Source organism: Cottoperca gobio, chromosome 23, assembly GCF_900634415.1.
Source record: "Cottoperca gobio chromosome 23, fCotGob3.1, whole genome shotgun sequence".
Lineage (NCBI taxonomy): Eukaryota > Metazoa > Chordata > Actinopteri > Perciformes > Bovichtidae > Cottoperca > Cottoperca gobio.
This window is the reverse complement of record NC_041377.1, coordinates 4,703,229-4,724,212: the sequence shown is the minus strand read 5'-3', so window position 1 is coordinate 4,724,212 and position 20,984 is coordinate 4,703,229. Positions and strand designations below refer to the sequence as shown.

General features: G+C 41.7%; 1 protein-coding gene across 3 annotated transcripts in view; it reads left to right on the top strand.

The window, feature by feature from the left end:
- Positions 1–20,984, top strand: part of iqsec3a (IQ motif and Sec7 domain ArfGEF 3a) — an 86,843-nt gene that overhangs the window by 19,828 nt on the left and 46,031 nt on the right. For all 3 annotated transcript variants that reach the window (XM_029461914.1, XM_029461915.1, XM_029461916.1), the window contains one exon: positions 2,040–2,120. In XM_029461914.1, coding sequence (XP_029317774.1) covers positions 2,040–2,120 — 81 coding nt within the window. Of the gene's footprint in view, positions 1–2,039; positions 2,121–20,984 lie in introns of those variants that run through there.

Sequence of the window (20,984 nt, the reverse complement as noted above, 5' to 3'; positions counted from 1 at the left end):
CCTGCCATACTCTGGTCACACTCTGCCATACTCTGTCAAACTCAGTCACACCCTGCCATACTCTGTCAAACTCAGTCACACCCTGTCACACCCTGCCATACTCTGTCAAACTCTGCCATACTCTGTCAAACTCAGTCACACTCAGTCACACCCCGCCATACTCTGGTCACACTCTGCCATACTCTGGTCACACTCTGCCATACTCTGTCAAACTCTGCCATACTCTGTCAAACTCAGTCACACTCAGTCACACCCCGCCATACTCTGGTCACACTCTGCCATACTCTGTCAAACTCTGCCATACTCTGTCAAACTCAGTGACACCCTATCACACCCTGCCATACTCTGGTCACACTCTGCCATACTCTGTCAAACTCTGCCATACTCTGTCAAACTCAGTCACACCCTGCCACACCCTGCCATACTCTGGCACACTCTGCCAGATTCTGTCAAACTCAGTCACACTCAGTCACACCCTGCCATACTCTGGCACACTCTGCCATACTCTGGCACACCCTGCCATACTCTGGCACACCCTGCCATACTCTGTCAAACTCTGCCATACTCTGTCAAACTCAGTCACACCCTATCACACCCTGCCATACTCTGGTCACACTCTGCCATACTCTGTCAAACTCAGTCACACCCTGCCACACCCTGCCATATTCTGGCACACTCTGCCAGATTCTGTCAAACTCATTCACATTCAGTCACACCCTGCCATACTCTGGTAACACTCTGCCAGATTCTGTCAAACTCAGTCACATCCTGTCACACCCTGCCATACTCTGGCACACTCTGCCAGATTCTGTCAAACTCAGTCACATTCAGTCACACCCTGCCATACTCTGGTCACACCCTGCCATACTCTGGCACACTCTGCCATACTCTGGCACACTCTGCCATACTCTGTCACACCCTGTCACACCCTGCCATACTCTGGCACACTCTGCCATACTCTGTCAAACTCAGTCACACCCTGTCACACTCTGCCATACTCTGTCACACAGAGCTACACAGAGCCACACAAAAGTCACACAGACACGATACATGGTGCACATCAGCTTGTCAGCAGTGATACACTGAAGAAGAATTATCTCACATACTCAGCGACTGTGTGCGAGAATTATTTTTATGACATCAGTTAATATTCTGGAATGGAATTGTGTCCATATAATTCCATATGAGGCAATATACTTTAAAACTACTGTATGTTTTGCAAAGGGCGGGGCTTTGCTCCCGACACACACACACACACACACACACACACACACTGCGCATACACTTACAGTAGTCAGAGACAGAGCGGAGGAAAGTAGAGGAGGGAACTAAATAGAATCCGTGCCAAGCATCCCATGCACCACACGCATTCAGTGTTGCCAACTTGGCAACTTTCTCGCTAAATCTAGCGACTTTCCAAACCCTCTTGGCAACTTTTTTTTGTCAAAAGCTACTAGTGACAAATCTTTTCCTGGTGTTATTGGAGACTTTTCTGGTGTTTTGGAGACTCTGACTTATCGTTCTGCAGTTACTGTCCTCAACGAGCAGCGGGTGCTGCCGTGATTTAATTTATTTTTAAACATAATATATATTTATGAATTAATATGTTATTATATATATATATATATATATATATATATATATATAACATTTATATCGGGGTTGTCAATATATCAGATTTTCATTACATAATTATTGTGGCATAATTAATACAGGTAGATCAGCCTGTTGGTCCGGCCCTCCACAACAGTCCCAGTTTCTCATGAGGCCCTCTGCTAAAATTAATTGCCCACCCCTGTGATACGTATCCATATTCTACAATGACCTGAGGTGTTGCACTTGCATTTATCAATGGCAGCTGTGACTGGAGGAGGGAAATGAGCCTCAACATCAGGAACATCATGATTGATCCCTAGAGACGGAATAGACCTGACTCAAATATGTGGTACTAAAAACTAGAAGAAAGATCTCAACTTGAAGACATTATGACATGTTTTTATTATTTTCTATTTATTCTGTTTCTCCTCTTTCTCACACAGCAACCAAACAGTGCTTCACCAGTTCTGCTGCCCCGCCCCAGAGGCCCCTGAGGGGGAGACCTCTACTGCCTGTGTCCCCAGGTAAGACCACTGCATCCTTGCAACATCTGCACAAATATACTTTTTTTTTTTACCTATTTATTTTCTTTGAACAATTACATTTTTATTTCTTGTAAATTTTAATTGCAGCCACTTATCATGCATCCTGTTAATAGCGGTGCTGCAGTAGCTACTTCAGGCAACACAACTACCCCAGCAGTGTTATCTGTACGTTGAAGTGGTTGAAAATGCTTCAGGTTGCTTTCAGGGACAATCTGGATTTCTTACCCTCCATGATCACAATGAGCCAACAAGAGGGAGACAAGTCACGTCAACTTAGGTTGTGGGTCTTGTTGAGGCTGCAAGATTGTTTCCTGAGTGTCTCTAAGATCTGCTGGATTTGATATTTCCACAAAGTGTTAGTACTTGTTAGTGTGTAAGACGATCAATACAAATCCCCACAGTCATAATATCCAAATTTAACACATCAAGATCCCATTTCCTGGACAATGGAATAATTGGAAATTTATTACGTTGAATTTAGCCGGCAAAGCAGGGCGATTATTCTGTTATCTTTTCATGTCAGGTTGGCACGTGATAGTGATAGAGCTGATGCTGCCAGCTGTGAGAGATCCAACTGTGAACACTTGACTATGAATACCATCAATAAAGGTTGTGTGTCAGCCAACTTAAAAGCTCTGACATGATAATTTCCTGAGGAACATGAAAAATTGATGTTTAATTGACTTAATTAGTTGCCTTAATACCTTTGTAGCATAGCTTTGAAGGGGGTGTGATAATTAATATTTACTGTTGAATGAGCAGTCTTGAAAATATAATGAGATGAGATGAGTACAAAACTAAAGTGCAAGTACAAAAATCAATAATAATTGCCTTTAGTAAGGTAGAGGCAGAATTGACAGCACGCAATTTTGTTTGTGTGCTGCTTTTATTTAATGAAGTGCACTTTACCACCATTATGGTATTCTTCTGGCATCAGTAGCAAGCTATCTGCCTCGAAAACGGGTTTCTTTTTTGCGGGCTGCTATTTTCACTGGACTGTTTTGTGCTGCGTTGTATGAGCTTTGCAGAAAATAGAAGATAAGCAAACACATATTGATGGCAAATCATAGTCCCTGAGGTGCCGGACAAAATAAGTGGCAGAAGGCTGCGGATCAACAAGCTCCAACAAAATCACACTTTAAACACCTCCAAGGCCTGTGCTGAATTAAATCATTCACATGGATAGACTGAAGGACAGAGAAATGTAGGGGGGGGGGGGGGGGGAATGAAGAGCAGTGAACTCTTAGTATTGGCTTTGTTTGCCACTTTCCAGAGCAGCAAAGAAAAAAAAAAGATTCATAAATCCATTTATCAGATAAATTCCCAAGTCTCTGACAGTATCTGTTGTCACAATAGTCACTTCATGCCTCTATTAAATACTTGAGTTTCCAAAGGCAGTGGTAAAAGCTGAACAGCAGTGACTTTCATAAAATCAAAGGTAGAGGGGAAATTGAAAAGGTAGAAGAGAAGAAGAAAAGAATCGATCGTTGTTCAGCAGTTTGAACTTTGCTCGATAAAAGCCGTTTGGTGCTGTTGTGTTTCGTGATTGCTTTGTGCTTAGGGACCAATTAGCTAAAGGTACAGACGAAGTTCACAACAGAAGCTCTTTGCTAACTTGTCAACCCCTCAAAATCCTCAAAACAACCCCCACCCCTGTCAATCTCTGAAGCAAACCACTTCAAAGCAGGACTCTCTGGGGCCGAGACAGAAAGCAGCTTGTGGTTTTGTCCTTTTTGTTGTTGTTGTTGTTGTTGTTGTTGTTGTTGTTGTTGTTGTTGTTGTTGTTGTTGCGTCTTATCTCTTTTTGAAAGCTGTCGTTGATTTCTGTATTTCCGTATTGTTGTCAGTGATTTGTTGATCATTAACTCACGTGGCATCACCGCATCGCATCACAGCGACACGACTCCGCATAGCACCCACACCTCATTGCATCCATCATCATTCATGTTCACTTCATTCGGGCTTGTCTCTCCACTGTGCTCACGTTAAGTTTGAAAGAGTCATGTATGAATATTACCATGTAACAAAAGTGTAACTATGCAATGTAAAAAACGACCATAATGCATTGATGTGTGTACTGTAGGGTCTTTCCCATGCTGGAACCTGGTGAGCCTTCTTGTTGACACATGTAATGCATCTGTGTTCATGTGAAAAAAAAAAGTTCTTATCATGTTGCATGCTTTGGCTTGGCAGTGATCAGAACATAGCTCCCTGTCTATATATGTGTGTGTGTGTGTGTGCGTGTGCGTGTGCGTGTGCGTGTGCGTGTGCGTGTGCGTGTGCGTGTGTGTTAATGTACATGTGTGTGTGCGCCAGTGTGTCACTCTGGTACCCACAGCCAAGGTTAGATCATTTACATTCTCCAGGACAACACACAACCCAGTACACACCACCAGATCAGCAGGGAGATCCATAGAGTCACATCCCCGAACCCTCTGAATCCTCGGCCTGTCTGCTTGTTTTTTCCCATTCAAATATCTGTGTATGAATTGATAGGGAAGAATGTCTGTGTTCCCAGACTTTAAAGACCATGCTGGTGGGATATTCTTAAAAAAAAACACATTCTAATATTAGTGGATATTGTCATTCCTACTTTAATTTGTCTTTGTGAGATAATGATGGGCTTAGTTTCTCTATGTCGTGGAACTAAAGTTTGCATAATCCTTTGGAGGACGTAAACAAGAAGTAGAAGGACGCCATGGATTCAGAGAGTTGCGCTATGGTCTACGTCTTGAGCACAAAAAAAGCCTATATTTGTAAATATATATAAATGATAAATTGGCACTGTTAATAAAGGCATGCCGAATTAGCTATTATCAAATACTATTTGCAATGTACCTATACATGTATACACAACTATCACTGGATTACTTTGATACTGAAGAAAACTTAAAAACGTGATCATTCTCAGACAAGTTCTGGAGTCAAAAGAAGCATCTTCTTTTATGATTTCCCAGTGGACTTATGGACATTTCTTCATCGGAGATAATGATATCCTCAATCTAGACATGTGTGTATGTATTGTGTGTGTTTAGATTTAAATGAGTTAATCCTAGAAGAAGGAGTGTGGTTTTGAGGCAAACTACTCTAATTAAACCTTGCAAAGATCTACAAATGCCTCTTATAATAATAAAAGTGAGTGCATTCTGTTATCTTGCATGATTGACAGGATCCCCTTGCCAACAATCAAGGCCTGATTTACATATAACAAGGACAACTCATTGCATCTTTGTGCACGGCTTCCACTTCAGGCTGTGATGAAACCTTTATTCACACACTGAACCTGACAGACAAAGTGCAATCATTGATATTTCATTTGCGCCGCTCTTTCCACTGAGAGTAATTCAAGCCTCTGAGTCAGAGGGGTCAGCTCAGCAAAGGGCACCGTCGTGAGCTTCTACAAGAACTCATTGTACTCATTTGAAGCCACGCTTGCTTTTGATTTGTATCTGTCTGCATCTGGGGGGCTTTAGCCAATCAGTAAGGAAGCAGGAAACGAGCAGGAAATAACACGGTGTGTGTGTGGGATCAATTAAATGAGAAGAAAGTAGGAAGTTGTGAAATGGAAAGAGATTTGAGGATTTCAGTGTCGCATATAATAAGGACCCTACGGAGGTTGGAGACTCACCCTGGCAGTCTGGTCACTCTTGCCAGGCTTTAAGGAGGCACTAGAGGGTTTAGGAACTATAGAGGATTTGTATTCAGGGTCACCAAGTCAGATCTATACTCACTCATGGAAGGAGCTGATTGTGCGGGATGGCCTCAGCCTTTCAATTAGTAGTGTGAGCTATCTTCTGCTGCAGTGTGCACACAGGAGTTGTTACCTTTACAGTCCATAGGGGACCTCACTTTCTGCTTTGCAGCGAAACTGATAACTGCTGTGGTCAACACACAGGGCCCCAGTAACCTAATAAATGGAAGGAAAGCATTATTAGAATATTCTAGCGTGGAGAATGGCACAGCAGGAGAACTATAAATAATGACACTCAGGAACATGCCTGGTGGACAAGCTGCAGGTGGAGGTTACCTTCTTAAGTCGTTGCTGTGCATTCGTGTGTGTTTGCAAGAATCCACTTTTAGAACACAATAAAGCCAGACTTCAGGGTAAACAAGAGCACAATGTTTGAACTGCATTTGAGGATTTAAATCTATAAGATTTACATACAAATGCTCATTCGTGGAATCTCTGAATTTGACTGTCAGAGTTCCCAAGTAACACACTAGGAAGAGGAAAACATGGGAAGAAACAGTATCCGCTTTCTCTTGACAACACTTCCGATGCACAAATGCATGTTCACAGTTTGACGCCACTGTGTGAAGTTTACTCGAGGGTTTGGCATCACATCCAAATCATTTCATCAAGTGTTGCAGCGAAAACTGTTGCCTATGAACTCCCACTTGCAATTAGTGATAACTAGAGTGTTGTCCTATCAACAAAGCTGATGTGTACAGCGTGTGTAAACAAGTGTCAGTTTAAACAGTGTGAGGTGGAGCTCCTTCCAGCAGATCAGTAAGAGTGCAGCTGCTTTTCTCAGCTATCAGTCAAGTGAAGTAACCAATACAATGCTGGCTACGGTTGGTTAGAGTTGTCACTTAAAACGTACAGGTGCAACGTCTGTCTCTGTGGAACACGATGCTGCAGAAATGTCCCCGACAAACGGCACATCACTGCCGTATGGACTGAATATAGAAAATATTAGTGATGTTAGCTAAAGGTTTTAGCGAGAAGACACACTATATGCTGTGTTTACATGCTTCCACGGTATAAATTCAAGTAAATAGTTCAAGTAACAATTTCCCCTTCATGGCAATCCTTGTAATGATGGAGCTGATAGGATAGTAAACACTGTTTTGGTCACAGAGTTAAATATAAACTGTCCAGTCAGCCTTTGGCAGGTGACAGCGCATATTTTTGGCATGATACTTGAGCCTGTCGGCGATTCAGCTGCCAAACCGGCTGCTTTTACCCACCAGCTCGCCGTGTGCACAGAAAGACTGACATCTTGCTCACCGTCTAAAAAACCTTTTTTAATTAGTCCTCATGCTGTGCTCCTGACAAATGACTTGCGCACACACATATACACACACCAACACCTTAATGAGGTATGCTATGCTAATTAGCTCACACGATGTGCCTTAATGAATTTACCTTGTCAGAGAGGAAATTAGTTCATGATCTACTTTTTTGTTATAAAATCTTAATGAACATATAACACATTTATTTATCATGAAATGTGAAAAAGTAGGATTTAGGTAAATTGAGACTTAATCAGAGTAAATGAGAGTGATCTGCTCTTTTTAACCCTCAGTTTAATTAAAGTTTACAACCTTATCTTTTATGATAGGCTATAAAGAATGCTAATAAAGTAGAGGAAAGGCAGGATTACACACTGCATGTGATGAAGCATATGGCTTAATACAAAGAGAAGGACAACGCATTTGGGTCATTGCCAAATTGGATTTAGGAGGCATGTGTCATAATTCTTTTCTGCACCTCAAAAAACGTCCTTGATCATATAAATGAATAAAATGTCGATGCCACGAGAGTTTAAGATGAAGCCGACACCTTGAGAGAACACAGTGGGGAGAATGATGAGGGTTTCTGCAGGAAATGAATTCACCTCTGAGTTGTGTAAGAGTAGACAGCTGTGTCATCTCGCCAAGACGCCATATTTATCAAATTAATCACTGGAATTAATAATAAACTGCACTAATTAGCGGAGTCATGCTGTCTGCCAAATGGAAAGGTGGCGTGGGATGAATAAGCTGGAAATGCTTCGTCACTTAAAGTAGCAACGTAGTCAAATACAGTTTCTGTGCGTAGAGGGAGAACTACAGGAACCATGATGCATTGGGGACAGACGGAGGAACTGATAGAATGATTGATCCGTTCTCTTGGAGGACGTTCAGGGGCATGTTGGGGAAAATGTGCCTGAAACTTAAACTGCAAGATCACGTCCGCTTTCGTCCTCCCACCTGCAGACAGCCAGCATTAGTCTCACCTGTGCATCCGCAAATTAAATTTCACACGTGTGGTATCCTCAATCACAGTTCGCCAAATTTCTCTCGCCTCTTCACCCCATAATTTAATATTTGTCCTCATCTCCCTCTGCCTGTGTCTCTCTCTGTTGCGTGCTATCGTGCTGCCTCAGCTGGAGAAAGTGACCTTGTCGGCTTGCTGTGCTGTTGTCATGGGAACAGAGGGCACAGAGGGAAGATACGGCGTAACATCCGTAGACTATCTGTTAGGTGTTAGGCGTGTCTGAGCGTATGTGCACTTGTGTGAATTTGTTTTTTGTGAACATCGCAGCCTTATGTTTTATTTCCCTGTTTTTTCTGTTGTCATCTTCCTATTGGCTCAAAGGGCTTGTCTCGTAGCCAATCAGAAGAGCACACATGTGTCAGTCTCCTCAGGGGTCCGTCCATTCAGCTGTTGGTTTTGTTCAATCTTACTCCTCTTTAAACACATCCTCTGGGGTTTTGACTAGCCTAAATTCTTCCGAAAATTGAAATCAGCATTCAGCAGCATTGTGAATGAATGAAAGGAGCTTTTAAAGACTGTGAGTGCTTGGAGTAATTTCTAATTAAAGTGATGCTCCGACTAATTTATTTTCACCCTAAGGCGTGCTTTATGCAAGACGCTTACCACAAAACTGATAGCAAATCTGCTCATGCTCAGTTGCATGATCATAGACATCATTCATTGTTTTTGATGCGTGTAGAACTTGATTAGGCAGACATACTATACATGAAGAAGACCACCTACTTTATACGATGCTCTGCCGCATTCCTGCACAGTGTCACGTGGTACAGTGGTGAGCGTCAAATGTTCAGATCTCAGAGCTTCTCCTCCTCTTTTCTCTCCGTGCTGCAGCTTATCTCAGCATTGTGAAGCAAGCCGAGGGTTTTATTACAGAGGAGATTCGATAAAAGCACAACATTTTGATGACTTTGCTGCAGCATCTCTTGTGTCAGAATCAGCAGTCTTTTAAGTTTCTCTGTATAAATGTCAGGGCCTGGTACTTAGATCTTCTTTGACAGTCGCAAACTGCTTTTAACGGCAGAATGAGAGCTGTTGAAAGTAATGTAGTAGAATACGATTTTTAAAGGGGCACTCCAACGCTTTTTACATTTGCTTGTCATGAGGAGTGCTACTCAGCCTGATAAAATAGTTGTTTAATGTCTTCTGCGGCTCTGGACAGGGCTTTAATCCCCAATTATGTCATAATCATCTTATCTTATCCCCAAATTTATAACAATAAGTCAAAATAGGGTTTGGTGGAATTATAAAGATTTGGATTTGTACACCGTAGGGAGGGTCAAACGGAAAACTAAATGCTAACGAGTTGCACAAGAGGAAATGTAGGATCAGGTGTTTTTGAAGCTCAAACCTTATGAGGGACTTGAGATTGTGTAAAGCATCTGTTGCTTTACACAATATGCCTCTTCTCGTCTTACTACTAATATATGCTCATACTCTATACTTTGTCATTCTAATAGTACAAATTGGTAATATTGCTGTTATGAATCCTATATTTAAAGTAAGTTTGATTTAGATTTTAGAGGCAGGAAATAAGGAAAAACCAGTTCTTTCTGTTTGGAATTTCTCGTCATTTATTTCCAACACTGCACCATGTTAAACAATACTTTTGATCATTTAAGAGACTCATTTGTCCCTGGAGGCACGGCTGCTGCAATAATATATATATATAAATACTGCAGTAATAACCATTCAGAGTCCCTGCGAGAAATAAAACAATAAATGCACATTTTCCATAATGTTTCCCATTTTTCAGAGAAAAACGTGGCGATCATTACGAGCTGAAGTTCCATCCTGATTATGGCACTCTTTGTTCTCAGTCTGAATACAGATCTTTTGATTTTCCGAGGGCTCAGATGAATGTCTACAACGTGTGATCACAGATAATACATTTTTTGAGTACAATGTATAATATATAGGCTCATTGAAAAAATCCTTCTCTTTCTCGCTATCTCGCTCATTCCTACACATACAGTGTGCCGAAATCGTATTAATGCTCTCCCTTTCCCCTCCATTGTTCCTTTCTCCGGCTGTCTTTAATGGTCTGCCATCTTATTAGTCTCCGTCATCTCAGGAGTCTCAGAATACCCATAGTCCCACTCTGCAGGCCAGTCAATAGCTCGACTCCTGCCTGACCGAGCTGCGATAAAATGTCCCCCGTGTGTGTAGGTGAATGTTTGTGTATGCAGGAGTGTGAGCCAAGAAAAAAGAGCGTAATGCCCTGGGATGACTGTGTTTGCGTTTCAGGGCTTTACGTGTCCCTCTGTCTAAATTGCCTGCAGCTCCACTAATGGACACAATAACTCCCCTCTGGACAGCAGGGGCTGCTAATGAGAAACAGAAGTCCTGGCAGTCACAGACATTTATTTGTCCACATGCTGGCTGCACATTCTGTCCTGACCTTTCTGCTTTTGGCCGTCAGCCCATATGTTCATCTTCTGTCCTTCCACCTAGTCACTGTAAAGAAGTCAATGGCTGCAGTTTTAAAATTTGAGCCCAGAGACCACCCCCTTACCCCTCATAGTCCACTTCATGTCAACCAGTGCCAATGTGTTACAGCACGTCGCGAAAAATAGAGCCAAATGCCCCAAAAGCAGGCAGCTGGTACCCTCAGCTGCACTTCCCATCAGCTCCAGAGGTAGTAGAGAGGGCACACTGTGAGCTGTAAATCTCCTGTGGGTTCAAATGCTGGGAAGAATTAACAATCTGCTTCATTCTGCAGTGCACATCAGGTAACTGAAGAGGTTCTAAGAGCTTGGAAATGCGAGGCTCTGGCTGACCTTTTAAATACAAATTATGCTCATCTTTGACACTTTACACTGGAGTGCTGTAAGGTTTTTTGAGAGAGGATTTCCAGTCAGTTAATTGGTTAGCGTAGGTGGTAAGTGCTCTCCCCCCCCCTCAGTTTGCTAAATTTTCTTTTAAATGCTGAATCTGGATCACAACAAAAAATGATGTCTTCTTCCACAAAAAGTTAACAGGCACTGGACAATGGATACATTTCAAGATAGCTTTTAAGCTAGTCCCTATAGAGAATGGATTGTTCACAAAAATGCTGGTTCCTTCTTTATTTTTTACCTGGGTTCACTTGGGTCAGTGTCATCCTTCTTTCCATATTCTTTGAGTGTAATGTCCAAACATCCAACACATGGCTTTAGTAAAAGGGAAGATTGAGGCGGCAATTGGAAGTAGCATTAGCTGCTAACGCTAACGTTACTTGCCTTGTGTTGCCTGCTGCTCTCGATAACTTTATTGTCATAAACATAACATCTGTTTTACAGATGAATTACTGTAAAGCGAAAGTACAATGAGGTTGAAAAATAAGTTTATCTCAGGCATGTTGGAGTGCCTCCACTATAAAACGCTGCAGAAAACCCTGGGGTTGCATACATAGTTTACAGATTTCCAGCTGGTTTGTCAAATCTTTGCCGGCAAAATCTTAGAGCTCAACTCAAACACAACCATGATTGTGTTTTGCCTTTGCGCAGCATGGTGCCATATTGTACATCTGGGTTTCCTGTTGCTTCCAGATCATCCTTGTGTGCCTAAATTAATCCACGGCAAAAGCAAGTAGAACATGCAAATAAACAACGGCAGGAGAGAGTGAGGGATTCACATGCAGAGGTATTAACAGAGAAGAAATGGGGAAATGTGATGCATGCATCCTCTACTGTTGCCTCGCCTCCCAGTCACGCACACACTGAACCAGGTAGTGATCTAACGGGTACAGGTTGTTCCCTGTGAAGGGACATTAGGTTTCCTGGCGTGGGTGACACTGTCAGGTTCAGTGTACATCACCGAGTGGAGTCCTTGTCCTGACAGCCCGCCGACAGCCTCACCACGGTATATCAACAAGGAAATGAGTAGAGAGGAGGAGGTGGAGGAGGATACGAAAAACTGCTGACAAGGCGACCTGCTGTCGCCTCGCTCGCTTTAATGAGAGACGGGGAATTGCGAGGAGGCGAGTGAGGGGGAGTGAAGGGAGAAAGGAAGGAGCTGAGGGTTTAGATCGGAGAGGAAGATTTAATGATGTAGATCTGGTAAAAAGATCTTCCTCAAGTATATATTTTTAGGTTTCAATTACGTGCGGTCAGTATTAGAAAAGAGGAGGATGTATCTATAAGAAGGAATTTAGCTTTTTGTGTTTGTTTCACTGAAATGAACGATCCACCTTCAGACGACTGATGCTGATGAAAGGAAATGTTTCAGAGAGCATCTCTTTTTCACACTGTCATGCTTTTGTGCACAATGTTCAGCGCCGTTTCCATGACTTCAACTGCGTGTGAGTCATCTTTGCAGTGTGTGTGTCAGGCTGTGTCATTCCCTGTCAGTTCAAGCCTTGATTTGAAGAGGTGATGGGTGGTCAGAACGAGTTACTTGTTAAAATAGACCCGGCGGTGGCAGGCATATAAAAAAAACTAACTTGTATGTTGAACAGAACCATGCACAAAGCTTCACGATGAAGATTCCTTAAGAAACCTTGAACACAAAGAAATGAACAAAGTGTCAGCGACTCACATTCATTCAAAGTTAATGTAGCTTTTCCTGGCAGAACTTAGTTTCAACGTTATAATGTAAAGGCATTGTTGGTGAAGTCAGACTTATTATTGCAGACCAGTTATCCTGATTTTACTCTTTCACTCCATTTGGTAATCATAAAAGGCACCATTAGTTTGCTTCTCCAGTAGCCCACTAAGTCCATTTTGAGATAGAGCTGCTTTGACATTGCCAACCAGACTGGTCACTCTCTAACGGCCCACATCACCTCCAAAGAGTCAAAGAAAAGATTAAACGTGAAGATCCACACATGCGTGGACGGGCTCTCACTCTGGAAGAAAAACCTTTCACATTTCACTGAGATGTAATTGAATTTTCTCCCTCTGTTATCGGCACGGTGATGGGATAGCATCTCACTACTTTCTAGTGGCGAGTCAATGGAAACACTGGCCACCTCAAGGCTTAACTTTTTTGCCATAGACTAAACACAGTGAAACATATATTGTTTTTTTTACACTTCTCTTGAAAGCAATTTCACCGATGAGAGGAGACTGATTTGGAGTTTATGTGTGTGTGTGCATGTGTGTGTGAGAACAGTGACAAATAATAGAGAATGTGCCAATGGGCGAATGGTGAGCCCAATGACAGACCATGCCTCTTGTGACTCAGCTCCGTCGTCGTAATAAACAACCCCCCCCCCCTCCTCCGATTTTTGTCTTTTGTAGCGCCAAGCGCCTGTGACAGATTGACCCTGTAGGAAGGGAAATAAATAGCTTCACACTGTAAGTATGTTCACATAATCTGGAGACTGTCTTCTCCAGATAAATCGACAGCATTAGTTGTTTATTCTTTAAAATGACCTGCGTTTACTTTCAGTAGTGTGAGTTTCTTACAGCACTGCAAAATAAAAGGGTGAGAACAACATGTTCTCATACCTAAATGAAAGAATAGGTTGTTAGCCAATGACTCCCTCAAACCACATTTATTACAGTTCTATTTAATGTTGTGAAAAGGTTGCACCCGATCTCCTGAGTCTTGTGTTTGTTTGACCCATCCGTCCACCCAAGCATCCTCCCTACTTGGATCGTTTTGCTCTTTATAATACTACACATGATTTACATAAGAGATCAGCGTCTAACAACAAATGTAAAGATGGGTCGTAATAAACTGCTTGCACAGACGACCTGTACGTCTTTTATTAGGCTTGGTTAGGAAGTTGATTATATAACAACTTCCAAGCCCCTTTAAATTACTGATGAATTATGTGTCCGGCTATGCTGTGCTGAGTCTGTGTAAGTGTGTGTGTAACTTGTGTGTGCGCTTACGGGTGTCAAGGCCCACTCTGGTGAAGAGCTTACAATGTGTTTTATCAGATGCCAAAATGTGCCGTCCTGTTATTCTCTCCTCAAACATGGATCAAACAGATCATTTCGTATGTATAGGATAGCTTTCAGCCTGACAGTCTTATGTATACTTCCTTTACTGACAGCGAGGTGTGTGTGTGTGTGTGTGTATGTGTGTGAGTGATCATCAGCACGCTTTAAAGGTCGCTGAAGGTGAATTGCAGTGTAAGGAAGAAGAGGATTGATGTTTTCCATTTCTGCTGGCACTGTTTCTACATCCCATCACAATACTGCAGAGTGCAGTATAAACACCTTACACTATATTTACTATGAATATCAAAGCAAAGCATTTGTTTCATGAAGGAATGTAACTCAGTTTATATCACAAACATCTCAAACTCACATTTATTTTCTATATCCATAAATATAGCGAGAGTAATCAAGCTTCATATATGATTTTGATAGCACGGCATGAGAAATGTATTTTCGGCAGCCACTACCAAAATGAATGCTGTATATCCAATAGATGTAATCCTTTATTGGCTGACTGTGCGGTATGATAAACAGGACAACAAATCAACCTGCGAAACCGAGAAATAGAGCAGACTATTGCAATAAAGATAGTTATAAATTAGAAAAGACTTTCGCCCCATGTGGACCGATCACTAAATAATATATATATATTTTTAAAGTGTGTCAAATCAGGGCTCCACATTTAGGTGCGACCAACTTCCTCAGTTAATTCCGTCACACCCTTTTTTTGGTACAGCCTGGCAATGATCTTGCATGCCGATGAATAGCTGTCTCAATTTGCATACCCTAGTTTTGAAAGTGGTACTTTTTCTTCTTCTCTGGCTCAGTTGGTCTCTCCCTGCCTGTACTTTCATCATCTTTGCGGCCTGAGTCGGAGAAACCTGTCGTTTATCTCTCTCTCTCCCCACCAGCTCCCTTCCCTCTTCTCTCCTCATTTTGCTTTGGCGGAGGCACCAGAGCAATGGCGGAGGCACCAATAATAATGATCATCATGCAAATGACTACATGTAATGTAGACCTGACTTTGCAGTTCTGCTCAGCTACGAAGCGTTTTAACATCTTTCAACTCATTGTTTTGGTTTCCTTAGCAGCTGACAAGTAGTTAATCCATCAAGCATTTCAGAAATAGTTAATAGGATCATCATGAAGTTTAGTCAGGACATTAGCTTTATGACTTTAGGACATTTGTTCCTTGCTTTTGATTTAAATTTAAAGCGTTTTTCACTGGTTGTCCTTTCAAATATGTTAGAATCTATCTATATCGTCGATCCTCCATCGCAGCCTGCCTTTCATAATTTCTATCTGAATCGTTCTGGAGATATGGTATATTTCCATTCCCTCCACTTGTGTCGCCTCTGTTTGTCTTGGATATAATCTCATAGACAATCAGTTTCAGTATACTGTATTGATAGATTGCTCCTCTCATCAGTCATTCCTCAACACTCGGGGAATTTCTCACACGTTCGGTATTTCGGCTGTCGCCAACCACCACACTGAGCAGTTTCCTTTTCCTTTTCCATGACACACGTCTGTGAGCTTTCTGTTCCATTTGTGGATCTGTCTTTTCTGCTGCCGAGACGGCTTCGTCCTCTCTTTAGAAATATAACACCGAGTCCATAGAATTTATCAAGCAACTTCCAGCTCCCAACGTAAATTTAAACGCTCGTCCCCGTTCTCCTCCTGGATGTAATGAAAGTCTGGATTTATCTCCATGTCAGCAGCTGTCTCCGATTCCCCCGGATGGTCTGACAACTCCCTCTGCCATTTGAAGGATCAGTCTATATGGGTCTTATTTTTCTGTCAAACAGGCAAAGTAATGTTCCCAATCCATCTCCTTGTCCACCTGCAACCTGAATAAGTTTTTAAAGGCAAATAAAAAATAAAAAGGAATTTAATCACCCTCAAAATCCAAATTGACAATCGCTGTTGGGGTTTACAGACTTCACACATTTCTTTTAATAAGGAAACACCTGCTTACTATAAACTTTTACAACCAGCTATCAAGCTTGAGTGTTTTTGGGTTTGAGGTTTTGGGTTGAGCCTTTAATTCCACTAATATTACTAAGGGCTCAACGGCTTAAATAAACACCTAAATCAGAATACATTTGCTAATTTCAAGAGAAGTGTCATTACTTTCATTTGAAAGTGTAATATCTATCTGTGCATGCTCGCCCACATGACTTAAATGAGCTCCCGGGAGACTCCAGATAGCGTCGGGTGCCGTGGGTGGCTTGTCTTCTCTTATTTAATAGGTGCATGAGTAAGAAGTAGAAAGCGCTGAAGTGACATTATAAGAGTTCAGAGTTCTAAAAGTTCAAAGAAAAATCCATTTCTACGTCACAGCTGTCTGTGAGGTTGTTCGTCATTGTGTATTTATACTACACCAGGTTATGACTCTTATTTAAAAACTTTATTTCCATTTTGTTTTACTCTTTCTTAAGAGATCTCAAATCTACAGATGCCCCGTCATTTCACAGGAGTGTCTCTATTCCAACCTTTGTGAGCGCACAGCCAAACTGTGGTGACTACACTTTGATCATAACCTCTGTGCAGTGAATAACAATGAATAAAACACTGTAGTAGCTGAATCATCTGACACTCATGATGATGTATCACGGTTCCTCAACATCTCTTTCTCCGTCTCTTTAATAACAGCAGTTTGTCAGTTTTTCCTCCTTTTGAGCCAATAACTGTATAGCTGCAATAAGCCCAATGCGGCAAGTTAGAGCTGTTGAATCAATACACTCACACACTGTGTGCACAGTAGCTTTGTTTATTATCTTTTGTGTACTTATTTCTGAATCATCTCCAGTATTTTCCAAGCTCCTGTAATTCAGCATCACAGAGCCTCTGTCATGTGATCCTTGAAGTGTTGAACTGTGTTGCTTTAAAGAGGCAAATTCAAACAAAGAGACTTGTGCTTTGGGAAACCGCCTGAGGATATTTTCAGATATGTGAAAAAAGAGTGAGCCAAATAAAGAAAAAATAACTGTTATTTCCCCCTGACGGGCTACATAATAGGCAATTAGCTTATAAAATCGTCGGGGTGTGGGGGGGGGGGGACTCAATTGTTTGTAACACTCACAGCAGCCGAATCCTTCTTTCTCCAGGCATTGTTGTTCTTCTGCACGTCCTTTTCTTTCTGCCTCTCTCCTAGTCACCATTAAAAAGCTTATTTTTCCATGAGGCATAAAAATAGCATTGTGATTCTTATGTGTAACAAGCGTGAGAAAAGACAATGACAATATAAAGAAGGCTTTACGTACTGGACACACATGGCATTGTAAAGTCACTAAGGAAACGCTCAGGCAAGGAATTATTTACAACAACCACTATTGCACGTGCTTTCCACATTTTTTACTTGTTATGAATATACCTGAAAACTGCGTTAAATGAAAAAAGCTTGAGTGCCGGGGACTTGCAGTGTGTAAATCAGAAATCCACGATGCAATTTCCACCGCTGCTGTCTCGCCCCCTCTCTCTTTTTCTATCTCTCCCTCCATTTTATCCACATCCCGGGGCATCAGCTTTTGAAGAGATTCAATTTGAAATCCTGTCTTGAATATTTCACGAGCCCAACCTGTTTTTATACCCTGTGCTCTGTTGTTGCTGAAGAGATGTTTCATTGACATTGCATGGGAATGCCTGTGGTTATAATGGTCTGTGTGTATATACTTGTGTACTATATGTGCAAGCAGTTTGTTCTTAAATCCTTTTGGAGTGACTATCCTCCTTCAGTCTTAAGATTCAACATGATAAATAAAAGCCTCTCCTTTTACAGCGGGGGGGATGGGGGGGGGAGAGAGAGAGAAACTCTTGTTTTGTAGTCTCACCTCAACCTGCTCACCCAGCGATACCGATCACTGGCCCTCCATCAAAGAACCGAGTGCCTGCATCGGATTTTAAGAAGAGCTGAAGGCTGATTCTCTGCTTTTTAGAGACGTAGACTGGTCGTCATTGATCCTCCTCAGCTGACCCCCAGTGCCTCCAATGTATGGATCACATATAAAAATACAAAAATACAAATGGCCTCTCTTTTGTGCCAGGTTTCTTCTCATCTCTTTGCTTCTTTCTTTTTGCTAAATAGTGCTATTTATGAGCTGTGTCGTCCCGTCCAAGTGAGCGCACTATTGATCGGCATCTCCATAACCAATCCATCACTGCAGGATTGATCATGTGAGGCGAGCAGAGAGCACAAAGAGGAAGCACTTAGCATGCATCAATGCATGTCTGCTCAAGGTGAATTTCACAGGGTAGAGTTAGCCATGTTTGGTATAGAAGCATAATTTCTCCATGCATATATTATATTTATTTAACTACTAAAATAGTACTTTGTTATTTACAAGAGAACGGTACATTTTAGAATATTTTCCAATTCTTATCTTATCAATGCTCTGGATTTTTTCCAAATGACCTTGACCCCTGGCTTACTTTAAGTCATGCACAAGTGAAAAAAAGCACGCGTGCTGTTAACCATGTGACTCATCCTGTGTCTATCTCATGATTTAAACATGTCATGTCTATATTTGTTAGCCATTCTACACAAAAGCTTCTTCAGCGAACATGGCCAAGAACGTGCTGCCGGCTCTCTGGAGATTACACAATATGCAGAAGAAAGCATGTGGAACGCTTCCTCATTCCCTTTCTGGACTCGTCTGCTTTGAAACAAGATGGTGGAACTTATGGGATCGAGGGTGCTGCAGATGTGTGTGGGTAGCGGATGTATGTTTCCGTTTGACCTTAATCATGGAAAACAGACACAAAGATATGTGTGGCTTCTCATCAGTTGATGAAAGGAGGCTCAGACGGATGAGAATACGGTTTCAGCTAAGTGTCAGTAAACACATCGTCATCGTCACTGCTGACGTTTTCAGTATAAAACCAGAACATGATCTGTCGATAGCTTTAACCAAGTGATGCTAGTGCTTAAGTATAACCTTTAAAAGGTTCAATAATGCTATAGTCATTACAAGCAGAGACGTTATTTGGGCGGAAAACTAATGAAATACGTTGTCAATTAATATTTTAATTATGTATTTCAAATCTAAATGTATGCGACAGTTAATAAAACAGTTTCCACATTTTGACAATAAGAACTCCTTTAAATGTATTTGCTCTTGCAATTTAGTTACATACGATACAAACGTAATTTATAGGTGACAGAGTGGCATTATGATGTGTGTCACAGTAGTGTGTGCTTTCCTATAACTTAAAGGGGCACTTCAGAGATTGCAGATTGTTGCACGAACATAAAGTTGGAGTACTCATTTTTCAAATCTATGCCACAGAGTTTGACTTTATGGGTCAAGCTTCAAAAAATGGTGGATCCTACAATTCTTAAGATGCAGTTTGGTGTCTTTCCTTAGACCTGCCCTTCCTAAATGCCCGCGGCTCGAGCTGATGACCATCAGGGTTATTTATCTCAGACTTTGCTCTGCACGCTCCAACTCATCTCCTCATTCCTAATGCAACACTCATATCCACACCTCTCAGTAGACCGTTTACTCTCCTTACTGCCCACACACACACACACACACACACACACACACACACACACACACACACACACACACACACACACACACACACACACTTCTGTCTCTGTTCTCACACCAGCATATTGTATTTTAAAAGGGACATAAATAAGTGAAAGTCAATGGAACCGCTGGACCGCTGTAAATACGTGTTCACAGGGAGGTTAACGAGGAGTTAGGCCATAGATTAATTAAGTGAAGGTGGAAATTATGTTATTTCCTCTTTATAATCGCTAACAGTAAAGAAAATTGGCTCAACTTGACCTTGTGATTAGAGAGAACCAGAGTCTTTTTGATGCTAATTTGAAGCCGACAGCGTGAATATTAATAGCTGGCTGTTTTTTGTTTTTCAATTGAAAGCTTCTTAAATTAACTGGAATGAAAATGATTTGCAGTCGAAAGAGAAATGGTGCAAAACTATCAGAGAAGTTCTATCTGTATTCCCCCCCCCCCCTAGACAATGCAGAATTATAACATGTATTCATACTTTGAACATTAAAAGTTAGTCACAGTGGCGCTACATCATGTTTTCCCTGCTTGAAGAAACTGTGATGAATTTCAAATACACTTGGGTGATGTATTCAGCAAATCTTGCCCATACATTACCCTCTGCATGCTTCAGAAGAAAGAAATATGCTTATTTATGCAGACGCTTCTGCTCTCAAGTCTGCCCTTATGTTCTGCCTGTTGAACTGATTCATTCTCTATGAGCAGTGTGAGAATATATAGGGGGGGGATGGAAGAGAACAAGGCGGCTCAATCTTGCTTAGTTTTTAAAAAAGGAGTTGTTTTAGAAAATAGAAGGGAAGTGAAATTAGCTGGCTATAAAAAAAATGCATCCTTCTATATCCGAAAAGACATCAAATCCATGTGTAAGATCGAAAGAAAACGACTTCCTCGAACAAGAAATCATAGCAGCGAGCAGCTTCTTCAGGGATCTCATTTGCTCTGACTTCTGCTGATATGGTTTTCCTCACATAATGTCCTCTTCAGCAACTCTTTGGCTCCAGAGGAAAGACCCTTTGAACCCCACTATTCACACGGCCCGATATCTCATCTCTGCCGACGCACACCTCTACGGTGATGATGCGGCAAAAAGCTGTGCGATCAAGGTTACGGAAAGTCGAAGCAGTCCACAGCGACTGAGCTGACACTGAAGACATAATCAGGGGACCTGCTGCATAAAGATGGTGCTTCTTCCTGTCAGATGTCATCGCCCTTACACACAGTGCAACAGATGCTCAGTGGCTGTAGTCAGCAAAGCGCCTCAATTTGATCAGAATTTAAATGTAAAAACAGTTCAAGTGTAGACATCTGTCTATTTAGCCCTTACATGTAGTTTGGATGGACCCCTGGTTGGGGAACCACTGGAGAAAGGAGAAAGACAATGACAGCA